The following is a 20,348-nucleotide window of genomic DNA, read 5'->3' as shown; positions in this document are numbered from 1 at the left end:
ATGGAGGGGAGGAGTGACAGATGAGGGGAGGAGGACTATGGAAGACTGAGACAAAGATGAGGAGAGATAGAGAGGGAGGAAGATTGCTTGTGAGGAGAAGGGAGAGCCGGAGGGGCACGAGGGGAGGAAAGGAGGGAAGGGAAGGAGATTTACAAAAAGGGGAGGGATGAGACACTGCAGAAGCAGAAGGGGAGGAGGGGGGCTCATGGGGGGGCTCATAGGGTGGAGCAAGAGATTTGGGAAGGGATGGAGAGGTTGGTAATTGGTTTGACCTTCAGTAAAGTTGTACTTGACTCAGCCTGGGGTGCAGTAATGAGTTTCTGGCCCCTTGGTCTGTCCAGGGAGCACATAGGAAGTGTGTTGTTGACTCCGCAGACTGGGTTTGGCTTTTTGAATGAGAACCACTGTGTCAAGGAGATCACCCTGAATGAGAACAAGCTCTGACTACAGCACCACTGTTTGTGTTCAGGCAATTAGTTCATCGGAATCATATCAATATTTCATAAATATTTTCGATTTAGTGTCTTTGGCTCATTCTTTTTCTATTGGAAAATGTATTCTATTTTCATTGCAGTGTGTAGTGCGTTCTTCGACAGCCTAGCTCTCTACAGGGATGTCACATCACCCCGTCAGGATCAGAACAGACCCAACCCCACTCCACAACTGTAATTATCTTGTCATCTCCTGATTGCTACCTTGAACTCCGTTAATGCTGAGCGACAGCGACGATAAGAGACTCAAGCAGATACAATGAAGAGAGATGAGAGCTCGTGTCACGCTCTCCTCCCACTGAATTTTCTTTTTGCGGAGGCCATGACCCCTGACCTTTCGAGAGTTCTCCTCATCAACATCAGCCTGGTGATTAGCAATAACATGGAACACAAAACGGAAGAATACTGTCGATCTCCAGACTGGTTGCAGTGCATAATAGCGGTCGTTGGACCAAAATGGAGCGCGACAGAGCATGGAGCATGAAAAAGGGACTTTTCACAGCATACGCTTCACGTCCCTAGCTGGGAGTAAGCGCCTTCCAGCTGTGGGTTCGCTAACCATTCACCTAACTCAGGAAGGTGAGCTAATAAGCTAGCAACAACACTTACTAGCCAAACTAGTTACTCTATCACCTGAAATCTGGTTAACTTTAAGAGAGAAGCAGATACATTGATTTCAGATGTACCATCCAGCATAACTAATTTTGGCTAAGATGAAATATAATATCCCTGTCACCGGACTTGTAGGAAGAGGGTTACTTTGATCAGAGAACCCTAGATGGAAGGGTTGTAAGAATCACCACCGGTGTTTTCACTTTCTCCAGAATCAACTCTCATTTATTTTCACTGAATACAATCCAAAGTAGAATTAGTCTCTCAGACCTCACTTCCACATAACTAATTATTAACTTTGAACAGACCAAATGTCTAAATCCAAAACTGTCTATTGCTGTTATTGTTGTTCTGTTTTGTTTCTACTCTGTCATGTCAGAGTAGACTGTTCTTAATTATCCAAACTGCAGTTCACCTTTTCTGGAGCCCCGAGTTATCAAATCCGGACCACAAGCAAACTAAATACATTTGTATCAAAACTCCACCATGATGTGAGGACGTCAATAGTAAGATAAAGAGCAAACAATCAATTTGTCAAGAAATACATGAACAGCATCGGTTTCTGGTCCTTTTGTTAGTAAATGTCAGGGACTGCCGAGTCATGAGCTGCTGGTTAATATGGATGAGGTTCACAGCCCTGCTGGTGATTAAGGATGAGGTTCACAGCCCTGCTAGTGATTATAGATGAGGCTCACAGCCCTGCTGGTGATTAAGGATGAGGTTCACAGCCCTGCTGGTGATTAAGGATGAGGTTCACAGCCCTGCTAGTAATTATGGATGAGGTTCACAGCCCTGCTGGTGATTATGGATGACGCTCACAGCCCTGCTGGTGATTAAGGATGAGGTTCACCCACAGTCCTGCTGGTGAGATCACTCTGGTCTGCTGTGTGGTCACGCAAACGCAAACGCAAACGCACACACACAACACAAAGCACAGCAGGTCTTATCATTTGGGAAAAGGTTATCATTATAAATGCTTTAACTAGAACATTTATGCTAATAGCCCAGGCTTTTTCTGCAATACACATTCATAAGATGAATACCGTATGAGACACTATCCCTGCTTTTGAAGTGACTGCTTAAATCTGATCTGTCATCTACACCACCCTCCACATCACACCACTGCACACACAAACACCCTGCACACACACACACACACACGTTCTTTAAATGCAAACTCATACATCCACACGATCATGTCTTGGTATTCCTCATAGGGTTGTTCTATCCTTCCATCAGGGGTTGAGAACAGCACCAAGCAACCGGCAGAAATGACAAGGAGCCGCTGTGATGGAACCTTCTCCAGGAGAACAGCGTGCCTCCATGCACTGCCGGAGGAGGGAGGAGTACAGAAGGCTGGGCCAGGAGGGATGAACACATCCTGGGGTCTGGTGTTGCCATGACAAAGAAGCCGGCCGCTGAGGACTACAGCCATGGAGACACTCTAAAATGTAGCTTTGCTTTGATCTCAAATTGAATCCCACTACAATGTGTTCCATCAAAGGCGATTATTTTTTTTGGTCATGAACACACAGACACACACAAACACACACTTACATGCACACAGATTCACACACACACAAACACAGCCTCACACACAGATAAACACACACTCACACACACTCACATGCACACAGATTCACACTCACACACAGACACACACAAGCACACACTCCAAATGTGTCCACCAACCACGGCAGTATCACATCCTCCTCTTACTGTATTGCTTCCGATCTGCGCTGAACCAATTAGGATCAGCCTTGAGAATTTGAAGCCAGAAGCCCCCCCCCCCCCCCCCCCCCCCCCCCCCCCCTCAACCACACACTGGCAGGTGTGAATATGAACATTGTCCTCCCACGCATTTTAAATCCTTACGGCCAACAGTATACAACTGGTCTTTTGTCCATCACCCGTGGTAGAACATTTGTAAAATTAAAAGTGTGAGTTAGTAAATAATTCAATTGGATGAAGAGACGTGGTGGACTGAGCAGTAGAGAAGAGGAGACCTTGAAGGTCCCTAGAGACGGTCCTTCACAGCCTGGAAGAGAGAGATGGGGATGGAAAGACAGAGAGGGAGAGAGGGAGACAGAAATGTAATATATATATATATATATATATATATATATATATAGAGAGAGAGAGAGAGAGAGAGAGAGAGAGAGAGAGAGAGAGAGAGAGAGAGAGAGAGAGAGAGAGAGAGAGAGAGAGAGAGTGAGAGGGAGAGAGAGAGAGAGAGAGTGAGAGGAAGAGGAAGAGGGAGAGACAGAGAGGTCCTTCCCGATCTCTTACAACCAGGAAACAATAACAACCTTGGAGCAGCAGTGTTTTTAGTATAGAGACGGCGCTCTCAGTCAAACTGCTGTCTGTGTGTGTGTGCATGCATATGCGAGTGTGTGTGTGTAGCACGGTCCCCTCCAGCCCCTTCTGTGTGTTTGGACCCACAGGGTAAATCATGGACAGATTACAGTCAGGCTCTCCTGTGGAGCTCATTTACACAGAGCCTATCACAGACCACAGGTCTGAAAACAGACAGAATGCTGTTATGATGTATGAGGGGGCCTTCATGAATTAAAGAAGCACTGTATATGTGTGTGTGTGTGTGTTTATGCTTATGGGTCACTATGGGAGCACAATGTGATACTATTGTATTAACTGTGTGCTTGAGGTTTATGAAAGTCTGTTGGGTTTGGTCATATTGCACACATAAAACCACACACACACGCATACACACACACCCTAAAGAACAAGCCATGGACAATTTTGTACAAAATGTTTCCAGAAAATAGGGGACATCTACCGAGAAGGCCTTTTTCAGTGCTTCACTCGCGCTCTCACGAGAAACCAGTACTTTGACTGCATTCAGTTTGTATATCTGTGCTCTATTTTCCACACTCCAACACACACATGCATGCACACACACACATAATTTAAAAGTATATGCCTGCTTATTGCAAACAAAGTTTCACATTTTCATTACAGGAACAGAAACAATGTCAGCAGGTGACGGCACTTCTGGAGCCTGTGGTTTACTGTGAGGGAGCCTTACTTAGCAGCCTGGAGGCTGCAGGGTGTGTGTGTGTGTGTGTGGGGGGGGGGGGGGGGGTATTAGGATGTGTGTGTGTGTGTGTGTGTGTGAGAGAGTGAAGAGGGCTGTCAGATGCAGGCTGAAAAAACTCCCTTCCTCCTTCTACTGACAGAGAGCTACGTGGGAGGCAATAAAGACTCTCTCTCTCCCTTTCTCTCTGTCTCTCTCTCTCTCTCTCTCACACTCACTGCTTGTCTCCCTGCCTCTCTGTCTGTCTGCCTGTCTGTATAAGAGGTTTCCTGTGTACTTGTGCTGCTTTTTGTTTGTCTGTTTGCCTGCCTATCTGTCTGTCTGTCAGCCTGTCTGTCTGCTTTTCGTTCTGTGGATCTGTGAAGACATCTAAGGGGCCCGCTGCAAATTCCTCTGAGTTTTCAGATGAAAGTGAAGGACAGTTCTCCCACCCCCTTCATCCCTCCATCTCTCCTGTCTCCCTCTCCTCCATACCTCCCGTGAAAATCTTGAAAATGAAAAAGGAAACAGAAAGACGGGTGCCTGCAATTTGTCAGATGGGGAGGAGTGAACTGGCAACAGGAAGTCAGTCTTCCGAGAGGAAGGGGGAGAGGAAAGGGAAGGTTCAGAATAGCTCTGCCAACAGACAATCAAAATGGAGGCAATAACTTCCTCTTCAACAGCAAGTGATTTCTAGAGCACTGTACAGTAAAACAGAGAAGCCATCGTCATTTTAGGGCTTTGAAATCTGGGGGTCAGATGGCTGGGTCCGGTTAGGAGGTTGGGCTATTAATCAGAAGGTTGCCGGTTCGATTCGATTCCCGGCCGTGCAAAATGAGGTTGTGTCCTCGGGGAGAATGTCCCTGTACTTACTGTAAGTCGCTCTGGATGAGAGTGTCTGCTAAATGACTAAATGTAAATCTATGGAGTGAGTGTGTTTATTACACTTGCGTACGCAGACAAATGTAGACCCCCCCCCCCCCATCCCTGTCTCCCGGTTCCTGGATTAACATGGAGGTGTATGGGATTAAGGGAGCTGGTTTGTGGGATTAGAGAGACATAAGAAATTGCGGCCTTTGTCTTCCTATCATCACAGTGGAGTCCTCGGAGAATGGGTTAGATTCCTATGTACACACACACACACACACACACACACAGATGGACACCTTAACACATTCAGACCCCAACCCAAACGTCGCCTTCAAACATCCTCACATAAACCCACGGCATACACTACCAAGACACTACTGTTCTTCTAGTCTCGTCCCCGGAGACGGAGGATTTGAAATGAAAAAAGACATTTCAATTTCCCTACTTTCGAGACATTTCAGGAGAGAAGAATGGACGTAGTTTTCAGTGCGGAGAGCCAGGAGCGTATTGTAACATCCTGTTTTGGCAGGCAGCAGAGGGGAACAAGGCTGTCAGGCTGCCACCAGGCAAACCCAAGCTGACAGCCAAGCCCAAAACTGCCAGTCCACTGAAATTAGACAATTGCTCTTGGATAAACGTCTGCTTGCACCTTTTCAACACAGCGCAAGGAAGCAGTGTGTGTGAGACTCGCGGAACAAAGGACCAGCCAGAAGATGATCCACGCACTCGGGGAGGAATTCTGTGGCCCACTTCCAAACAACCGACAACTGGCAGCTCGTTCCCAACACTCGAAGCTGTGTTGATACTGCATGTTCGCCCCGCTGAAAAGTCTAACTTCAGTGTTTCCAGATGAATGTGTGTCTAATTTTGAAGAGAGATGCAGGATTCAGTGACCGTTTTCGAAGGTGTGAAAGTGCTTCATAATCAGGGTTTGTTTAGGTCTGTTTTTCTGGGCAGAGTGTTTGTCCACACACACATACAGCAACCACCTCCACACCCCAACCAGCTACACACACACCCCAACCAGCTACATACACACTCAACCAGCTACACAGACACTACACACCACACACACACACACTAAACTAAGCTGGGCCTGCCTAGAGAATAGTAGGAGGTTTCAAAGTGTGGATATGTTGTTTGTCAGTTGCATGCTGTGAAATAGAGAGAGAGAGAAGTAGAGAGAAATACAGAGAAACAGAGAGATGGAGGGAGAGAGAGAGGTAGATTTAGAGAAAGAAAGACAGAGAGAGTTGGAAAGACAGAGCAAGGGGGAGAGTGGGGGGGAGACAAAGAGAGGGAGAAAGAGGAGGAGAGATAGACAAATAAGGAGAGATGGGCAGGGAGAGATCGAAAAAGTGAGAGGGAGCGAGAAAGAGAGAGAGAGAGAGAGAGAGAGAGTGAGAGAGAGAGAGAGAGAGAGAGAGAGAGAGAGAGAGGAAGACATTTTGGGGGGGGGGAGAGTGAGAGTGTTTATTAATCAGGTTTTTGGGGGTGTCTGTATAGCCCTTGGCTGGCCTCGGTTTCCCCTGTGGCCAGAGAGACAGGAGCAGACAGCCAGACCAAACACCACTCTGCCCCCACAGAGCAGCCTGTCAGCAGCACACACACACACACGCCCCAACCAGCTACACACACACACCCCACACACACACACGCCCCAACCAGCTACACACACACACCCCACACACACACACGCCCCAACCAGCTACACACACACACCCCCACACACACACACGCCCCAACCAGCTACACACACACACCCCCACACACACACACGCCCCAACCAGCTACACACACACTCCCCACACACACACACGCCCCAACCAGCTACACACACACTCCCCACACACACACACGCCCCAACCAGCTACACACACACTCCCCACACACACACACGCCCCAACCAGCTACACACACACACCCCCACACACACACGCCCCAACCAGCTACACACACACTCCCCACACACACACACGCCCCAACCAGCTACACACACACTCCCCACACACACACACGCCCCAACCAGCTACACACACACACCCCCACACACACACACGCCCCAACCAGCTACACACACACACCCCCACACAGACCCCAACCATCTACACCCCCCCACACACACACACACCCCAACCAGCTACACCCCCCACACACACCCCAACCAGCTACACACCCCCCCCCCACACACACATATACCCCAACCAGCTACACACCCCCCCCCCCCACACACACATACCCCAACCAGCTAAACACACACCCCCCCACACACACACACACCTCCACCAGCTACACACACAAACTCAACTGAGCTGACCCCACCTGGAAGACAGCAGGAGGATCTCCACACACACGCACACACACCCTCCCTCCCCCCCATCTCAATCACACACCGATTGGAGTCACAATGCCAAGTATATCTATTCTATGCTAATAGCTAAGCCCCATACTGTTCTACGAAATAGAAATTTCACAGCATCGTGTTGCAGGAAATAAGCAGCCATGCCTTCTTAGCGCACTCCTAATTACCTTCCCACAGTGTCAGAGGAGACCACGGCCTTAATGATACACTGAAGTCTCCAGGGTGGCATTATCTGGCCTGGCTCCATTTCCCACCTCACTCTCTTCACTGTGATGTGGTTATATTCCCTGCAATCTGGGAACCATTTCTGGTCGGGAGCCGAAGTGACAGGGCTACGGTAGAGAGGGTTTGGGGATGTGAATCGAGATGGTTACTACTCTGAGCCTGGTAAAAATACATTTCTTGACTCGGACCACGGAAATACTGTTGTTGAGTACACTCTCCTCTTCAGATGCTTGATCATCTGCTAAATGAACAAGGTGTGATAATGCCAGTGAAACCTGTGTCCAAATCGATGTATTCCAGTAACAACAGGAATACGGTTGGATTACATACAGCAGTCAGAACAGAGAGACAGACAAAAAGGATAACAAACTAATAGAATGAAGTAGGGGGTGTGAGCTTGGCATGTGTGAGGCTCACAGAACACGGAGAGGCGGTCCCTGGAGCAAGGCCCGTCCAGAGGCAGACCTGACCCCTCGAGAGGCAGAGCCCCTTTAGAGGCAGACCTGACCCTTTTAGAGGCAGAGCCCCTTTAAGGGCAGACCTGACCCCTCTAGAGGCAGAGCCCTTTAGAGGCAGACCTGACCCCTCGAGAGGCAGAGCACCTTTAGAGGCAGACCTGACAACTCGAGAGGCAGAGCCCCTTTAGAGGCAGACCTGACCCCTCGAGAGGCAGAGCCCCTTTAGAGGCAGACCTGACAACTCGAGAGGCAGAGCCCCTTTAGAGGCAGACCTGACCCTTTTAGAGGCAGAGCCCCTTTAAGGGCAGACCTGACCCCTCTAGAGGCAGAGCCCTTTAGAGGCAGACCTGACCCCTCGAGAGGCAGAGCACCTTTAGAGGCAGACCTGACAACTCGAGAGGCAGAGCCCCTTTAGAGGCAGACCTGACCCCTCGAGAGGCAGAGCCCCTTTAGAGGCAGACCTGACAACTCGAGAGGCAGAGCCCCTTTAAGGGCAGACCTGACCCCTCTAGAGGCAGAGCCCTTTTAGAGGCAGACCTCACCCCTCTAGAGGCAGGGTCAGTGTTCTACTCTGCCCACAGATACCAGGCCCCAGACACACACACACACAAAGAGAGAGGCGTAAATAGACACAGAGACACACACACATTCATGCACAAAGTTTTCTTTTTTCCGTCTTCATTCTATTAGTTTGTTATTCCCTTTGTTTGTCTCTCTGTCCTGACTACTATCTAGTCCGACCGCGATTGTTCACACGGGGGGGGGGGGAGATAAGAGCGCTGCGCACACACCCGGTCCAGATGATGATGCCTGACAACAGGGAGACTATTCCATTTACAAGATAGAGTGATCAACCTAAAGCTGTGATGTCTGACACATTATCACTAGCCCCCGATGCATTATGGGAAAGACAAATGTGCTGGGGTGGAGGAATCCAATCCTACAAGACATTTAACATTCTCTTTCTCTCTTGCTTTTTCTCTCTTTCTGTTCCTCTTTCTTTCTTTTGTTTCTCTCTCTCTCTCTCTTTCTCTCTCTGTCTCTCTGTCTCTCACTGTGTCTCTCTCTCTCTCTCTCTGTCTCTCTCTCTCTCTCATTTTCTGTCTCCCTTGCGTTCTATGGTCCTCTCCTTCTTCCTCCCTTTCTCCCCTCTCCGCGTCACTCCCCTCCTCTTCCCCTGTGAGCAGGATCATCCCTACCTTCTGCCGTATCTCCTCCTCCATCTTGACGGGCGAGCCCAGCTCGGCCACCTGCCTGACGCCCTCGCTGGCGTAGCCGCCGTACTCCCACAGCACATAGTCCTGCGTGTGGGACGCCCCGATCAGAGCAGACCAGTGGTTGGCTCGTCCTGGGGGGGGGGGAGAGAGAACACGCACACATGGGTGCATACACACACAGACACACACACACAACCAGACGTACACAGATGCGTCGGCACATAGACGCACACACAGGTAGACGTGCTGTCTCGCTCTCTCTCTCGACGTTTCTCTTTCTCTCTCTCGCCTTCTCGATCTGTCTCTCTGTCTCTCTCGTACACACAGGCGCACACACGCTCTCTCTTTGTGTGACAGATTGCCTAGAGAGCTCCTAGGAAAAGAAACAGACAACCTATCTGGCTAACCTGTTTAAGTCAAGCAGAACGTGGGTTCAGCCCTCTGATGTTCTTCAATGTTCCCCTACTTGTTTTCTTCTTTTCTGCCCGAAAAGACGTTTTCCATCCTCAGTTATGTAAGGAGATTCCTTTCCTAAGCTGCTAACCCATTAGGCAGACTGCAGGAGCCATGTTGCGAGTGTGTGGCTGGGCCACACTTAACAGCTGCTCAGTAATGATATCACTTTACTATAATAGGCTGACTTGATATCATTATAGCGTTGGTGCGTTTTGGCGAGTGTTTTGAGCGCGTGTACGCAGGTTCTTGCTTATGTGAACGTGTGTGTGTGTGTGCGTACATGGGTGGGTTCTGAGCATGTGTATGTATATTTTTTTCTTGAATGTGTGTGTGTGTGTGTAAGAGTGCAATGCGTGTGCAAATGTGTGGGCATCTGCAAGACTCACTGGGGTAATCTTTGGGGTGAACTTTCTCTGACCAGTTCCCATGGAAGGTAAGTCTGTACTTGGCAGTTCCACAAGCACAGCATTCCAAACCAGGCTTCTCTGTAGCGGCTCCAAACACTGCCTCTGCAAGGGTGAAAACACACACACACAGAGAGCGCGAAAGACAAGAGAAAGAGAAACAGGTAAAAAGGAGAGAGAGACAAAGAAGGAGGGAGGGAGAGAGGGAGAGAGATGGATGGAAAGGGAGGGAGGGATATAGAGAAGGAGGGAGGGAGAGAGAAATAACAAAGAGAGAGAGAGGGAGAGAGAGGGAGAGGGAGGGAGGGACCACATTATATACTAAGTGGAACGAGAACGGCGTGATCAACATTCGTTGGCGTTGGAGTAGCGTGTCGTGATGGCGTCTGTAGAACAGCCGTCTGAGAGGAAGTTCAGGTACCTTTCTCACACAGCCTGATGGTAAGCGAGCCTTCATCCTGGAAATAGATGACCTTCTTCTGCACAATGCTGGCCCTGAGGACAGGAGCAAACACACACCATGACACACACACTGTATGGCCTGTGTGGTCATTATGTTGGATTGTAAAACCTAACAAAAAAAACAAATGCATATTGCTAAGAGAAGCTACTTGTATCCTGTAAACCGAGAAGATACCTGTATCCTGTGAACAGAGAAGCTAACTGTTTCCTGTAAACAGAGAAGCTACCTGTATCCTGTCTCATAGAAACTAGCTGTATCCTTAAAGACATGAACGAGCTGTATCCTGTAAATAGATAAACTAGCTATTTCCTTTGAACAGAGAGAAACTAGCTGTATCCTGTAAACAGATAAACTAGCTGTATCCTGTAAACAGTTAAACTAGCTTTATCCTGTAAACAGATAAATGAGCTTTAAGCTGTTAACAAATAAACAAGCTGTATCCTGTAAACAGATCAACTGTATTCTGTAAACAGATAGAAACTAGATGTTTCCTTTGGCTCCTCGTGCTTCATGCTCCTCATGACATCGCAGAGTACAGAAGCAGATGCTTGAGAATGTTATTCTAACACTGCAGACCAATATCACCACCACAACCTAAACTGAGTACAACCAACGAGACAGATTATTTTACCAATCACATTGTGGAATAACCAATCCAGATGTGTGGCCCAGTTCAATATTTACCTCACAGCCTGAACAGTGAACAGATCGAACGGAGTGTGTGAGTGTGTGTGAGTGTGTGTCCTGGCCACCAAGGGTCCTCGAAGAAGGCAAATCTTCCCTTTGAGCTGAGAGGAGGAAGCATGCAGACTGCTTCTTCAGACAGCCAGGCTTCACAGCCCTGCCTAGTTTTCAGTTTCATATTACGGACTTTCACAAATACATATATACTGCAAAAATCTCACTCACCCCACTCTTCCGTTCTGTATTCCTTCCTTCCTCTCTCTATCCCTCCCACCCGTTCTCTTTCCATCCCTCTAAGCTCCCAGGGGGGAGTATTTCCAGACAGACACTGTCCAGGAGAGGTCACAGGTCAGAAGTCTTAACAGCTGCTCTACATCTGACCCGAGAGGTCAGGGGGCACGACACTTCCTTCACAACAGGGAATGCCAAAGCCAAAACTGTCCTCGACAACAACTACTGCCCATGTTTAGAAAAACACACACCGCTTCCGGGTGTGTGTCCTCTTTCGGTCGCCCACGGTTTTCACAAAGCCCTTTAAATCTTTCTTCACACACACACGAACAAAGACACACACACACACACCAACAAACACACACACACATAAATGCAAACACACAAAGAGACACAGACACACGCATGCTACCACACACCCGCACTCAACGAGACACTGACACACAGACATGCATACACCCAAATACACACCGACACACACATAAAGACATACACACACAGACACATGAGGCCATACAGAGAAGGAAATGCAGGCTTCAGTGGTCTCACTGTGGGTCCATGCTTCTGGTCCCAATAAGCCAGACCTTCACAACCAGAAGAGATCTCCTCTGTGGACCAATCGCTCTGGACACACACTCATCCTCTGGCGTTAGCAGCACCAACAGCCCTTTTTCTTTTACAGTAACTGAAATGACTATCAGTATGGTACTACAGAAGTTCAACCATTCTGGGAGCTTGTCTTGGTGGAATGTGTGTGTCTATGTGTGTGTCTATGTGTGTGTCTGTGTGTGTCTGTGTGTCTGTCTGTGTGTGTTGTTGGGGAGAAGAGCTACCTCTAATAGACTGTAAAACCCCACAGGACGTGGCTCTATTGAGCTACTGATCTGTTCCCTCCTCCTTTTCCCTTGGTGTCTTTCTATCTTTGTGCAGGTGAAGAGCTGTGGGTTTGGTTTTCACTCCACACTTTCTGGGGAGATGTCTGGGGACGGGACACGGAATTGGGTTTTATTTGATGTCGGATGGAGGGTGACGGCTGCTCTGCCTCACACCAGTCTTCTATTGGCTACCAGCCCAGCCCTGGAGCTACTGCACTGAGGATGACTGGGGGGTAGGGCTGAGGCTGGGGCTGGATGTGGGGGGCTAGGGGCTAGGGGCTATGGGCTATGGGCTAGGGGCTAGGGGCTAGGGGCCAGGGGCTAGGGGCTAGGGGCTAGGGGCTAGGGGCTAGGGCTGGGGTTGGGGTTGGAGGTGGGGGTCTAGGAGCTGGAGTTGAGGCTGGAGCAGGCGGTTGGAACACTGTGTCTCTACCCTGACAGGCACACACTAAATGACAGCAATACAAGGTATGATTTGCAGATGTTTTGCACCGCAACATTAATTGGAATAATACCAGAGCAGCAATAAGCCATCTGGGAAATGGAGTGGGAAGATACATTATATGTAACCAGATTCTTCTTCAGAGCAAGAGGGTTTAAATCCAGGCATCTCAGGAAAGTGAGCAGAGCAAAGTGGAGTGAAGAGGAAGCGGAGGAGGAAGACGAGGAACCAGGCTAGGAGGAGGAAGAGCAGGACGAGGAGGAGAAGAGGAGGAATAGCTTTCCAATTGGTCTACAAGTAGAAGCTTTGAATCAAGCTGCAGGAGAAGTAGCCTGTCTCTTCTGGTCTGTCTATGTGCAGGGAGGTTAGGTAATCTGAGGACATTAACTGTATATAGTTTCAAACTAGAGCTACTTCAATTGTTCTTGTTCCAATTCAATCTCACCTCAATTTCACACCTCTGAACATTAGCACTGAAACAGGGTATTATGTCTGATTAGTGTTCAGGTGACTGGATGAGATATGGTAATTGCATTTTAACACCTTACTTCCATCCTCTATCACAGTTAATAAGGGTCGAACCCCCATTCTCTCCCAATGCAAATGATCTGATGAGTGTGTGTGTGTGCGTGCGTGTGTGTGTGTGTGTGTGCACGTGTGTGTCATATGTGTTTCAGTATGAGACAAACGGGGTTCTAGGAACACTTTAGTGAGGCCGCCTACTTGAGGATGACGCAGCCGCTGCCAGCAGGGGGCGCTGTCCAGTACACCTGGATCCTGGTGCGCCTGCGGGGGGTGCTCTCTGTCACGGCGGGGGGGCAGTTGGTCAGGAACTGGGTGTCGTCCTCATCAATGATCTAGGAGAGAGACAGGATAGCTGATATCAGTTATCTATCGAGAGACAGTATAGCTGATATCGATAATCTAGGAGAGAGACAGCCAGGATATCTGATCTCAATAATCTAGGAGAGAGACAGGACAGTTGATATCAATAATCTAGGAGAGACATAGTATAGCTGATATCAATATTCTAGGAGAGAGACAGGATAGCTGATATCAATATTCTAGGAGAGAGACAGGACAGCTGATCTCAATAATCTAGGAGAGAGACAGGATAGCTGATATCAATATTCTAGGAGAGAGACAGGACAGCTGATCCACACACACAGCTGGTTCTCTTTTCGTTTACTTTTTCCCCTTTTTTGACTCTGTGCAGAGCCAGAGCCAGGAGATGACGCGTGCTCAGACGCCAGAGACTCCCTTGGATGGGGATCAATAAGATCTTATACAGTACAACAGTGGCAGGTCCCAGCTCCCTGCTCAGGGCTGCTGCCGGGGCTGAGACTGCAGCCCTGAGGGAGTCCCTCCCGGAGGTTCCTCTGCGATCGAACCATTTCTGCTTTTAATTAAAAACTGTTCGAGGGCTTAATGGAGACGGAGGGCTGGTGGCCGCGCGACAAAGGGGCGGAAGCAGCTAGAAAGACGGAAAGAAGTGAAGCAAGCGAGGAGGAAAGAAGGAAAGCCTGAAAGGAAGAAAGAAAGAGGGCAGTAATAAACCGCAGAATACCCTGAGTCTTGTGTTCCTACTGCTTCCTGTCTCTCCTGCTCTGTGACTCATGAGCCCGTGTGCACAGGTTGTTTCCATCAGTCCTGTTTACAGACCAGGAGGAGGTTTATACTGTGCTTCCTGGAATGTTCTGGGCTGTTTACTTCTGCGCCCCAATGAACTACTTTCTCCATTATTGACACGCTGCTGCCTCACCCAGGCTCACAGCTGCCAGGATATGTGTGTGCATGTGTGTGTGTGTGAGTGTGCCAGCGGATTCCCAAGGTCTCTGCTAACAACCAATGAAGTTTATTTCTGTGTCTTGTCAGGAACCAGATCCTGTCAGTCATAGACAGCCCTCTAACAACTGGCACAGAAAAAGAGAGAGAGAGAGGAGGATGGAAAAGAGAGACACGCACCGAAAGAGAGCAACGAAAAGACACAGAACGTGGGTTTGACCGAGGGAGGAAGCAAATGGATCAACTGAAGGGCAAAAAAACCCTCTTCACCCCCCCCGTTAGGATGTGTGTTTCCCCCCAACATATACCCTCCAAATAGGTCTCCGCGAGGGTGTATAGAGCAGTACGGAGGCTTTGAGATGGGAGGGGGGAGAGCAGCACTAGGACAGTAGAAGGGAGGGGGTGGAGTCCATTGTGCTGTAACTAGGCTAAACAGATCCGTCCCATGGGAGCGCCGCAGACTGTTTTACCTCCAAACTGCCTCTAAGTGGCTGTCATATCTGAGGCGGCCTACGACCAGCCTGGGGAGAGGGAGAGAAAGACAAAGAGCGAGAGAGGGGAGAAAGAGAAACGGAAAAGCGAGCCGGGATGGTGCAAGAAAGCTCCAGAAAAAGACAGAGAGGAAGAGAAAGAAAGAGAGCAGAGACAGAGAGCAGAGAAAGAGAGAAGAGACAGAGAGCAGAGAAAGAGAGAGAAACGAGAAAAGCAAACGGGAGGAAGGAGAGCAGCCAGGGAGAGGGGAGCGTTTGTTTTAATTGCGGCTTCTGGCTGAGAGTCTCTCCGCTCCCTCCCTCTCTGCAGCACTCCACGGTGCCCGAGGAGGGGGTGGCAGAGGGCGTGTGTGTTTGTGTCTCTGTATGTGTGTGTCTGTGTGTGTGTGTCTGCGTGCACGTGCGTGCGTGCCCAGCCAGCTCTGGACTTGGTTGAGGAGCAGCTGAAGGCCTCTGTTTTCTTAGTCCCTCTGTCCCCTGTGCCACAGCAAACACAGATGCTGAGCAAAACTCTAAGTAAACGTTCCTTTCTCCAGGAGACACAGATGGGTAGGACTCATGCAGGCCCAGTCAGAGCCTGGGCCCAGGCCCTACGCTCCCCAAGGGAATATCAACACGGAGGAGAACAAGATCTGTTTTGCAGCGTAGACGCTGCTACATAAGGGGAAATCTTTAGGGACTCGAAACACAGATGGAACTTTGTGACACGCGTGCGGAGAGATTTAAATGTCACGTCAACAGCGCGCGTGCGGCGGGCCGGGGAGTGATGGATTTCATTCGTCCTTTCGTGAAAGCAAATCTCTGGAGCGTCGATACTTTGCCTTGGGCCCCTAATCAATCAAACTGTTTTATTACCATGGATCTCCGAGGAGGTTTTCACTGGCATCAAATCCCATTATGTGACATATATCTCACACCATTATAATGTCTCGCTGTATAGATTTGCAATTCATTCACAGCTGGCCAACTAATTCCCGCACTCAATAACAAAAAACATCAACGGGAGAAGTGATGATAATTCCTCTTAGCTCATCACTATTCTTCAATCAGCCATTAAGCTCTCATCTCTGCCTGTGTGTCTGACCATCTCGACAAGGATGAATGTTTGCGCTTTTATCTTCCCAGTGAAGGCAACGTGGCCCCTAGCGTCTTCATCTTTTCTTCGAGGGGCCAGTGAGGGCGTCAGGGAAGAGAAGACACACCACCACAGCTCAGGGACGCTGGTCCGTAACTGTCGCGGGCTGACTCAGTCACGGACGAAAAACGTCAAGTGATCAAACCAATTAAAGTGAGCTCCTCATTTTCTCTCCTGAAAGCTCTCCAGAACAGATGCTGCTGCTTGCTCGCCTGCTTTTAGGACTCTCAGCTTTGGTGTGAAGTCGGCGTGAAAAGCAGCACATGAGAGGCCACGTCTGCCGTTGCAACTGGAGAACACTTTGAATGGTGAAGCACTGACATAAAAACTGTTTTTTGTGCGAAAAAACTTTTCTTCCTTTCTTCCTTTTATCAATGTTCCTATAGGCAGACTGTGAGAGAGATATGCAGTTCATATCCTCTATTGCACATACGGTATATTATGAACACTGTGAATGTGTACATTTTGAATTCAGGGCTGGCTCCAATTCATACCGGTCGTCCTTGACCACGAATCTCAAACACTAAAGAGGACCTTCAAGTGGACCTCAGTCAGTAATGACTGTGACCTCTGACCTGACAGAGGGGAGCATTCAAACCCACCCCGTCGCCATGGAGATGCCTCTCTCTTATCTCTGAACAGCGGATCGCATCTCAAATCCTCACATCTCCTCCCTCACCACCAACGTTCTGCTTTCCTCCCAGCGTCGCCACTTGAATCTGGCCTAGATACACCGAGCAGCCGGTCGCTGAGACGGTTTGGTTTCTACGCCCGCCCGCTCCCAAAGACGGCTGCCCTGCCCCTGAAGATTGTCCTCTTGGTCTAACGGGACGACCCACGGTTCGATCCCAGACAGGTAAACAAAGGCGGTTTGCTTGTGTGTGTGGGGGGGGGGGGGAACGGGGGCCTTGATCGCTACCAGTGGAGGAGATGAAAGAACAATCACTATTTTTTGGGGACTTGAAACATGAAGGTTGAGAAGGTCTTGGAGGCAATACATCTTTCATTTGAGAGAGGGGCGGGAAATAGACAGTGGCATTCCAGGAGAGGAGCCAAGAGCAGCAGGGGAGCGACGACAACCTGAACGCATCTGTCTCATCTGTCCCAGCCTCCTTACAGTCAAACCCACAAAACAATACAACTCTGTCTGAAGCATTGCTCTGGAGGACCGAAAAACCAATATGCATGGCTACAAATGACATGTAGCTACAAAGACTTTCTTGGTTGCCATATTGAAATAGACGTGATGACAGGAGTCTTATATCAGGTGGTGGTGGTGTGGGGGGGGGGGGGGGGGGGGGGGGGGGGGGGGGGGGGCGGACAGGCTAGGTGAGGGGGAGACTGGCGGGAGAAGGGCGTTCTAACCCCCCGTTAGGGTGTCCTGAAAACTCTCTGTACATTCAGCCTGACTCGCATGACAGGTTATGTATCTGCTAAACATATTTGTTCAGCAAGACTGACTCATCCAAGGGCTTAAACGAGGGCTAATCCTCATTTTCAAAGACAATCAAAATCTGTCATGTAATACATGTAATACCATGTTGTAAATACCATGCTGTAAATCACTTTAGCAAAGGAAGCGTACAGTTGGGTATATGTCGAAGATATCATATTTAACGGCAGACCCGCAGAATAAGACGCGCTCCCCTACTGTTGGGTTCTGCTGAGGGACCATGGGGTGTGTATCTGGGGAGTCAGATGGCTGAGCGGTGAGGGAGTCGGGCTAGTAATCAGAAGGTTGCCGGATCGATTTGCCAAAATTAGGTTGTGTCCTTGGCCAAGGCACTTCACCCTACTTGCCTCGGGGGGAATGGCCCTGTACTTACTGTAAGTCGCTCTGGATAAGAGCGTGTGCTACATGTAAATGTATCTCACCTGGAACTGACCAGCGAAGTCCTCGTCTGTGGTTCCCTCTCTGCCCTCCCTCAGTGCGATGAGAGTGAAGCCCCTGAAGTAGGCTGGGCTGGAGGCCAACAGGGTCACTGGGAGGACGGAGAGAGGGAGAAGGAGGAGAGGGAGGTTGAAGCGAGGGAGAAGGGGGAGAGGTGAGGAAATATAGGTCAAACGAGAGAAACCTAAGAGGCTGGATGTTGCAAGTCATACTTTTGTCTTCTCCAAAATATTTTGAGAATATAATTTTCTTTTTGAGGTGAGCAAATGAAGAGTATTCCAAAGTACAGGAGGCCATATACAGTGGTGGGTTTGCATGTATGAGTAGTATGTGTGCTGGGGGAAGATTAAAATTAGGATAAAAAATGTTTGCTGCTGTGTGAATGTTACATTTTAAATGTATAAGGTTCCATGCTAGTTTTATCCTATACTTGGTACAAACTCCTATGATCGGCTACGGGATGTTAAATTGCAACCAGAAAAGACTGGCACATTTAAGAATTTCCCTGACACGAGTGAGGGATTTTCAAGTCAAATTTACAGCTGCAAGGAAAACAATTAAGTCGTTAAGTTTTATATTGATTTGTAAACATTGGCTAATTGCATTCAGCAGGCCTGTTTTGTATCGATTTGGCACAATAAATTAAACATCGGTTGCACTGATCTTAAACTTGACTGATGACTAAGCTTTTCGAAGTTTTGCTTTACAATCCATTATTGTTTATTATTTTACGCTTTCTGGCATACCTCTGTAATTGCTCCCCGGCTGGTAATTTTCAGGATCCCCTTCGATTCTGAGACGAAACTCATTATAACCTTCCCTCCGTGTGCCCTGAGTCTGTGCCCGTAAAATCCTGCCGCAATATCCGTCCGACTTCGCTGCCTTGTCCGAGGGCTCCTCAATAAACGCGACGGCATTGCAAACAAAACTGGAGGCAAAGTACTGCAAAAGCAGTAAATGGATATATATTCCCATTGCGTCCACCTCTTGAAATAAAAGAGAGCAAAGGGAAACTACGAATAAATGTTCCCTCTCAAACTCCGGGAATCCCACGAAACTATTTAGAAACTGTCAGTGCAAACGGACAAGGAAACCGTAAGTCATCTCTAGTACTGAACGGGTTTTGAAGTTCTATAGTAGGCTACCACTGAAAGGGAGCTTCCACCGTTTCCGTACTGTGAGAGAAGAGCGGTGTTCCGTGGCGTGAATGATGAGTTACGGTAGGGAGCAATTCTCAGACTGGTAAAAAGCGGGGCGCAGTGACGGGAATCCTCGACAGCCCCCTTTACAAGAAGAGAATAAGCTTGTGATGCTGAAGGCAGTGGACTTTAAACACAAGCCAAACATCCCACCAATAGTCGGTGAGCTGTGAGAGACAGGATCACTTTGACATTCTTGTGGGCAGGCAAGGGAGCGCTACCAGCCAGTGTCTGTGTAACCGTGATTATCATAGTAAATCACGGAGTCGCAGATTGAATTGTCTTAAGCTGTTTTATTAGCCTTTGTTCGGGTTTGGCAAGAGAACACATTTTGCATGTAAAAAGTTAAAGATGGGGTTACATGAATGATCATACAAAACTAGCCTACAGATGAAAAAAAGTCAGACTGCATTTACAGTCGTCCTTTCTGTGTGGTGTTTTATTTCCATTTCCGTTCTGTTCATAGCCACAAACATGCTACAGGGATCTCATCCCAAGACGCCTTTCGATCCCATGGCTCCCATCTACTCAGCTGATCCGTTTTATTGTGGGTAGGAGAGTGTAGGCTAGGTGACTGTAGGCAAGGAGACTGTAGGTGAATGGAAGTAACCTTTTATTAACGGGGCAGAAACTGGGAAGGTGCTCACCAGCAGATGTCACACCAGCACCCTGTCCCTTAACATCTAATGTTTCAACGATACCTCACACACACACACACACACACACACACACACACACACACACACACGTTGTTGCATGGATCACAGATGTTGTTTTTTCTGTCATTCGTAAATAACAGGACCTGTTTCGGCAAACTATGCTTGACTCAAATCCCTCATTCAACTCTCAAGCCCATGTCCCATGTCTGTGGAGTCAGAGTTCTGAGCCCTGCGTACAGCTGGAGGTAGTTACCCAGGAGAGGAGCCTCCGGCGAGGGGGCTGTTTACCTTGGGGGAAATGTGACGTGTCAGAGGAACAGGCCTCGGGGCACGCAGTCCCCAGAGGCTTCACACAGCTGAACAT

At 48.7% G+C, this 20,348-nt stretch overlaps 1 protein-coding gene across 1 annotated transcript in view; it reads right to left on the bottom strand.

Annotated features, from left to right (window-relative positions):
* spon1b (spondin 1b) overlaps positions 1 to 19,494 on the bottom strand; it is a 32,771-nt gene extending 13,277 nt beyond the window's left edge. Inside the window, exons 1-6 of the mRNA XM_047050814.1 lie at positions 18,873 to 19,494; positions 18,111 to 18,217; positions 13,548 to 13,681; positions 10,551 to 10,624; positions 10,112 to 10,234; positions 9,252 to 9,400 (exon numbers count right to left, since the gene is read on the bottom strand). Of these exons, the coding sequence (XP_046906770.1) occupies positions 9,252 to 9,400; positions 10,112 to 10,234; positions 10,551 to 10,624; positions 13,548 to 13,681; positions 18,111 to 18,217; positions 18,873 to 19,101 (816 nt within the window). The 5' untranslated portion in view covers positions 19,102 to 19,494. The remainder of the gene's footprint in view (positions 1 to 9,251; positions 9,401 to 10,111; positions 10,235 to 10,550; positions 10,625 to 13,547; positions 13,682 to 18,110; positions 18,218 to 18,872) is intronic.
* Between the last annotated feature and the right edge of the window lie 854 nt (positions 19,495 to 20,348).

The sequence above is a fragment of the Hypomesus transpacificus genome, unplaced genomic scaffold, assembly GCF_021917145.1.
Source record: "Hypomesus transpacificus isolate Combined female unplaced genomic scaffold, fHypTra1 scaffold_129, whole genome shotgun sequence".
In the NCBI taxonomy this organism is placed as follows: domain Eukaryota; kingdom Metazoa; phylum Chordata; class Actinopteri; order Osmeriformes; family Osmeridae; genus Hypomesus; species Hypomesus transpacificus.
The sequence above is the reverse complement of the archived record's forward strand: the minus strand, read 5'-3'. Positions and strand labels throughout refer to the sequence as shown.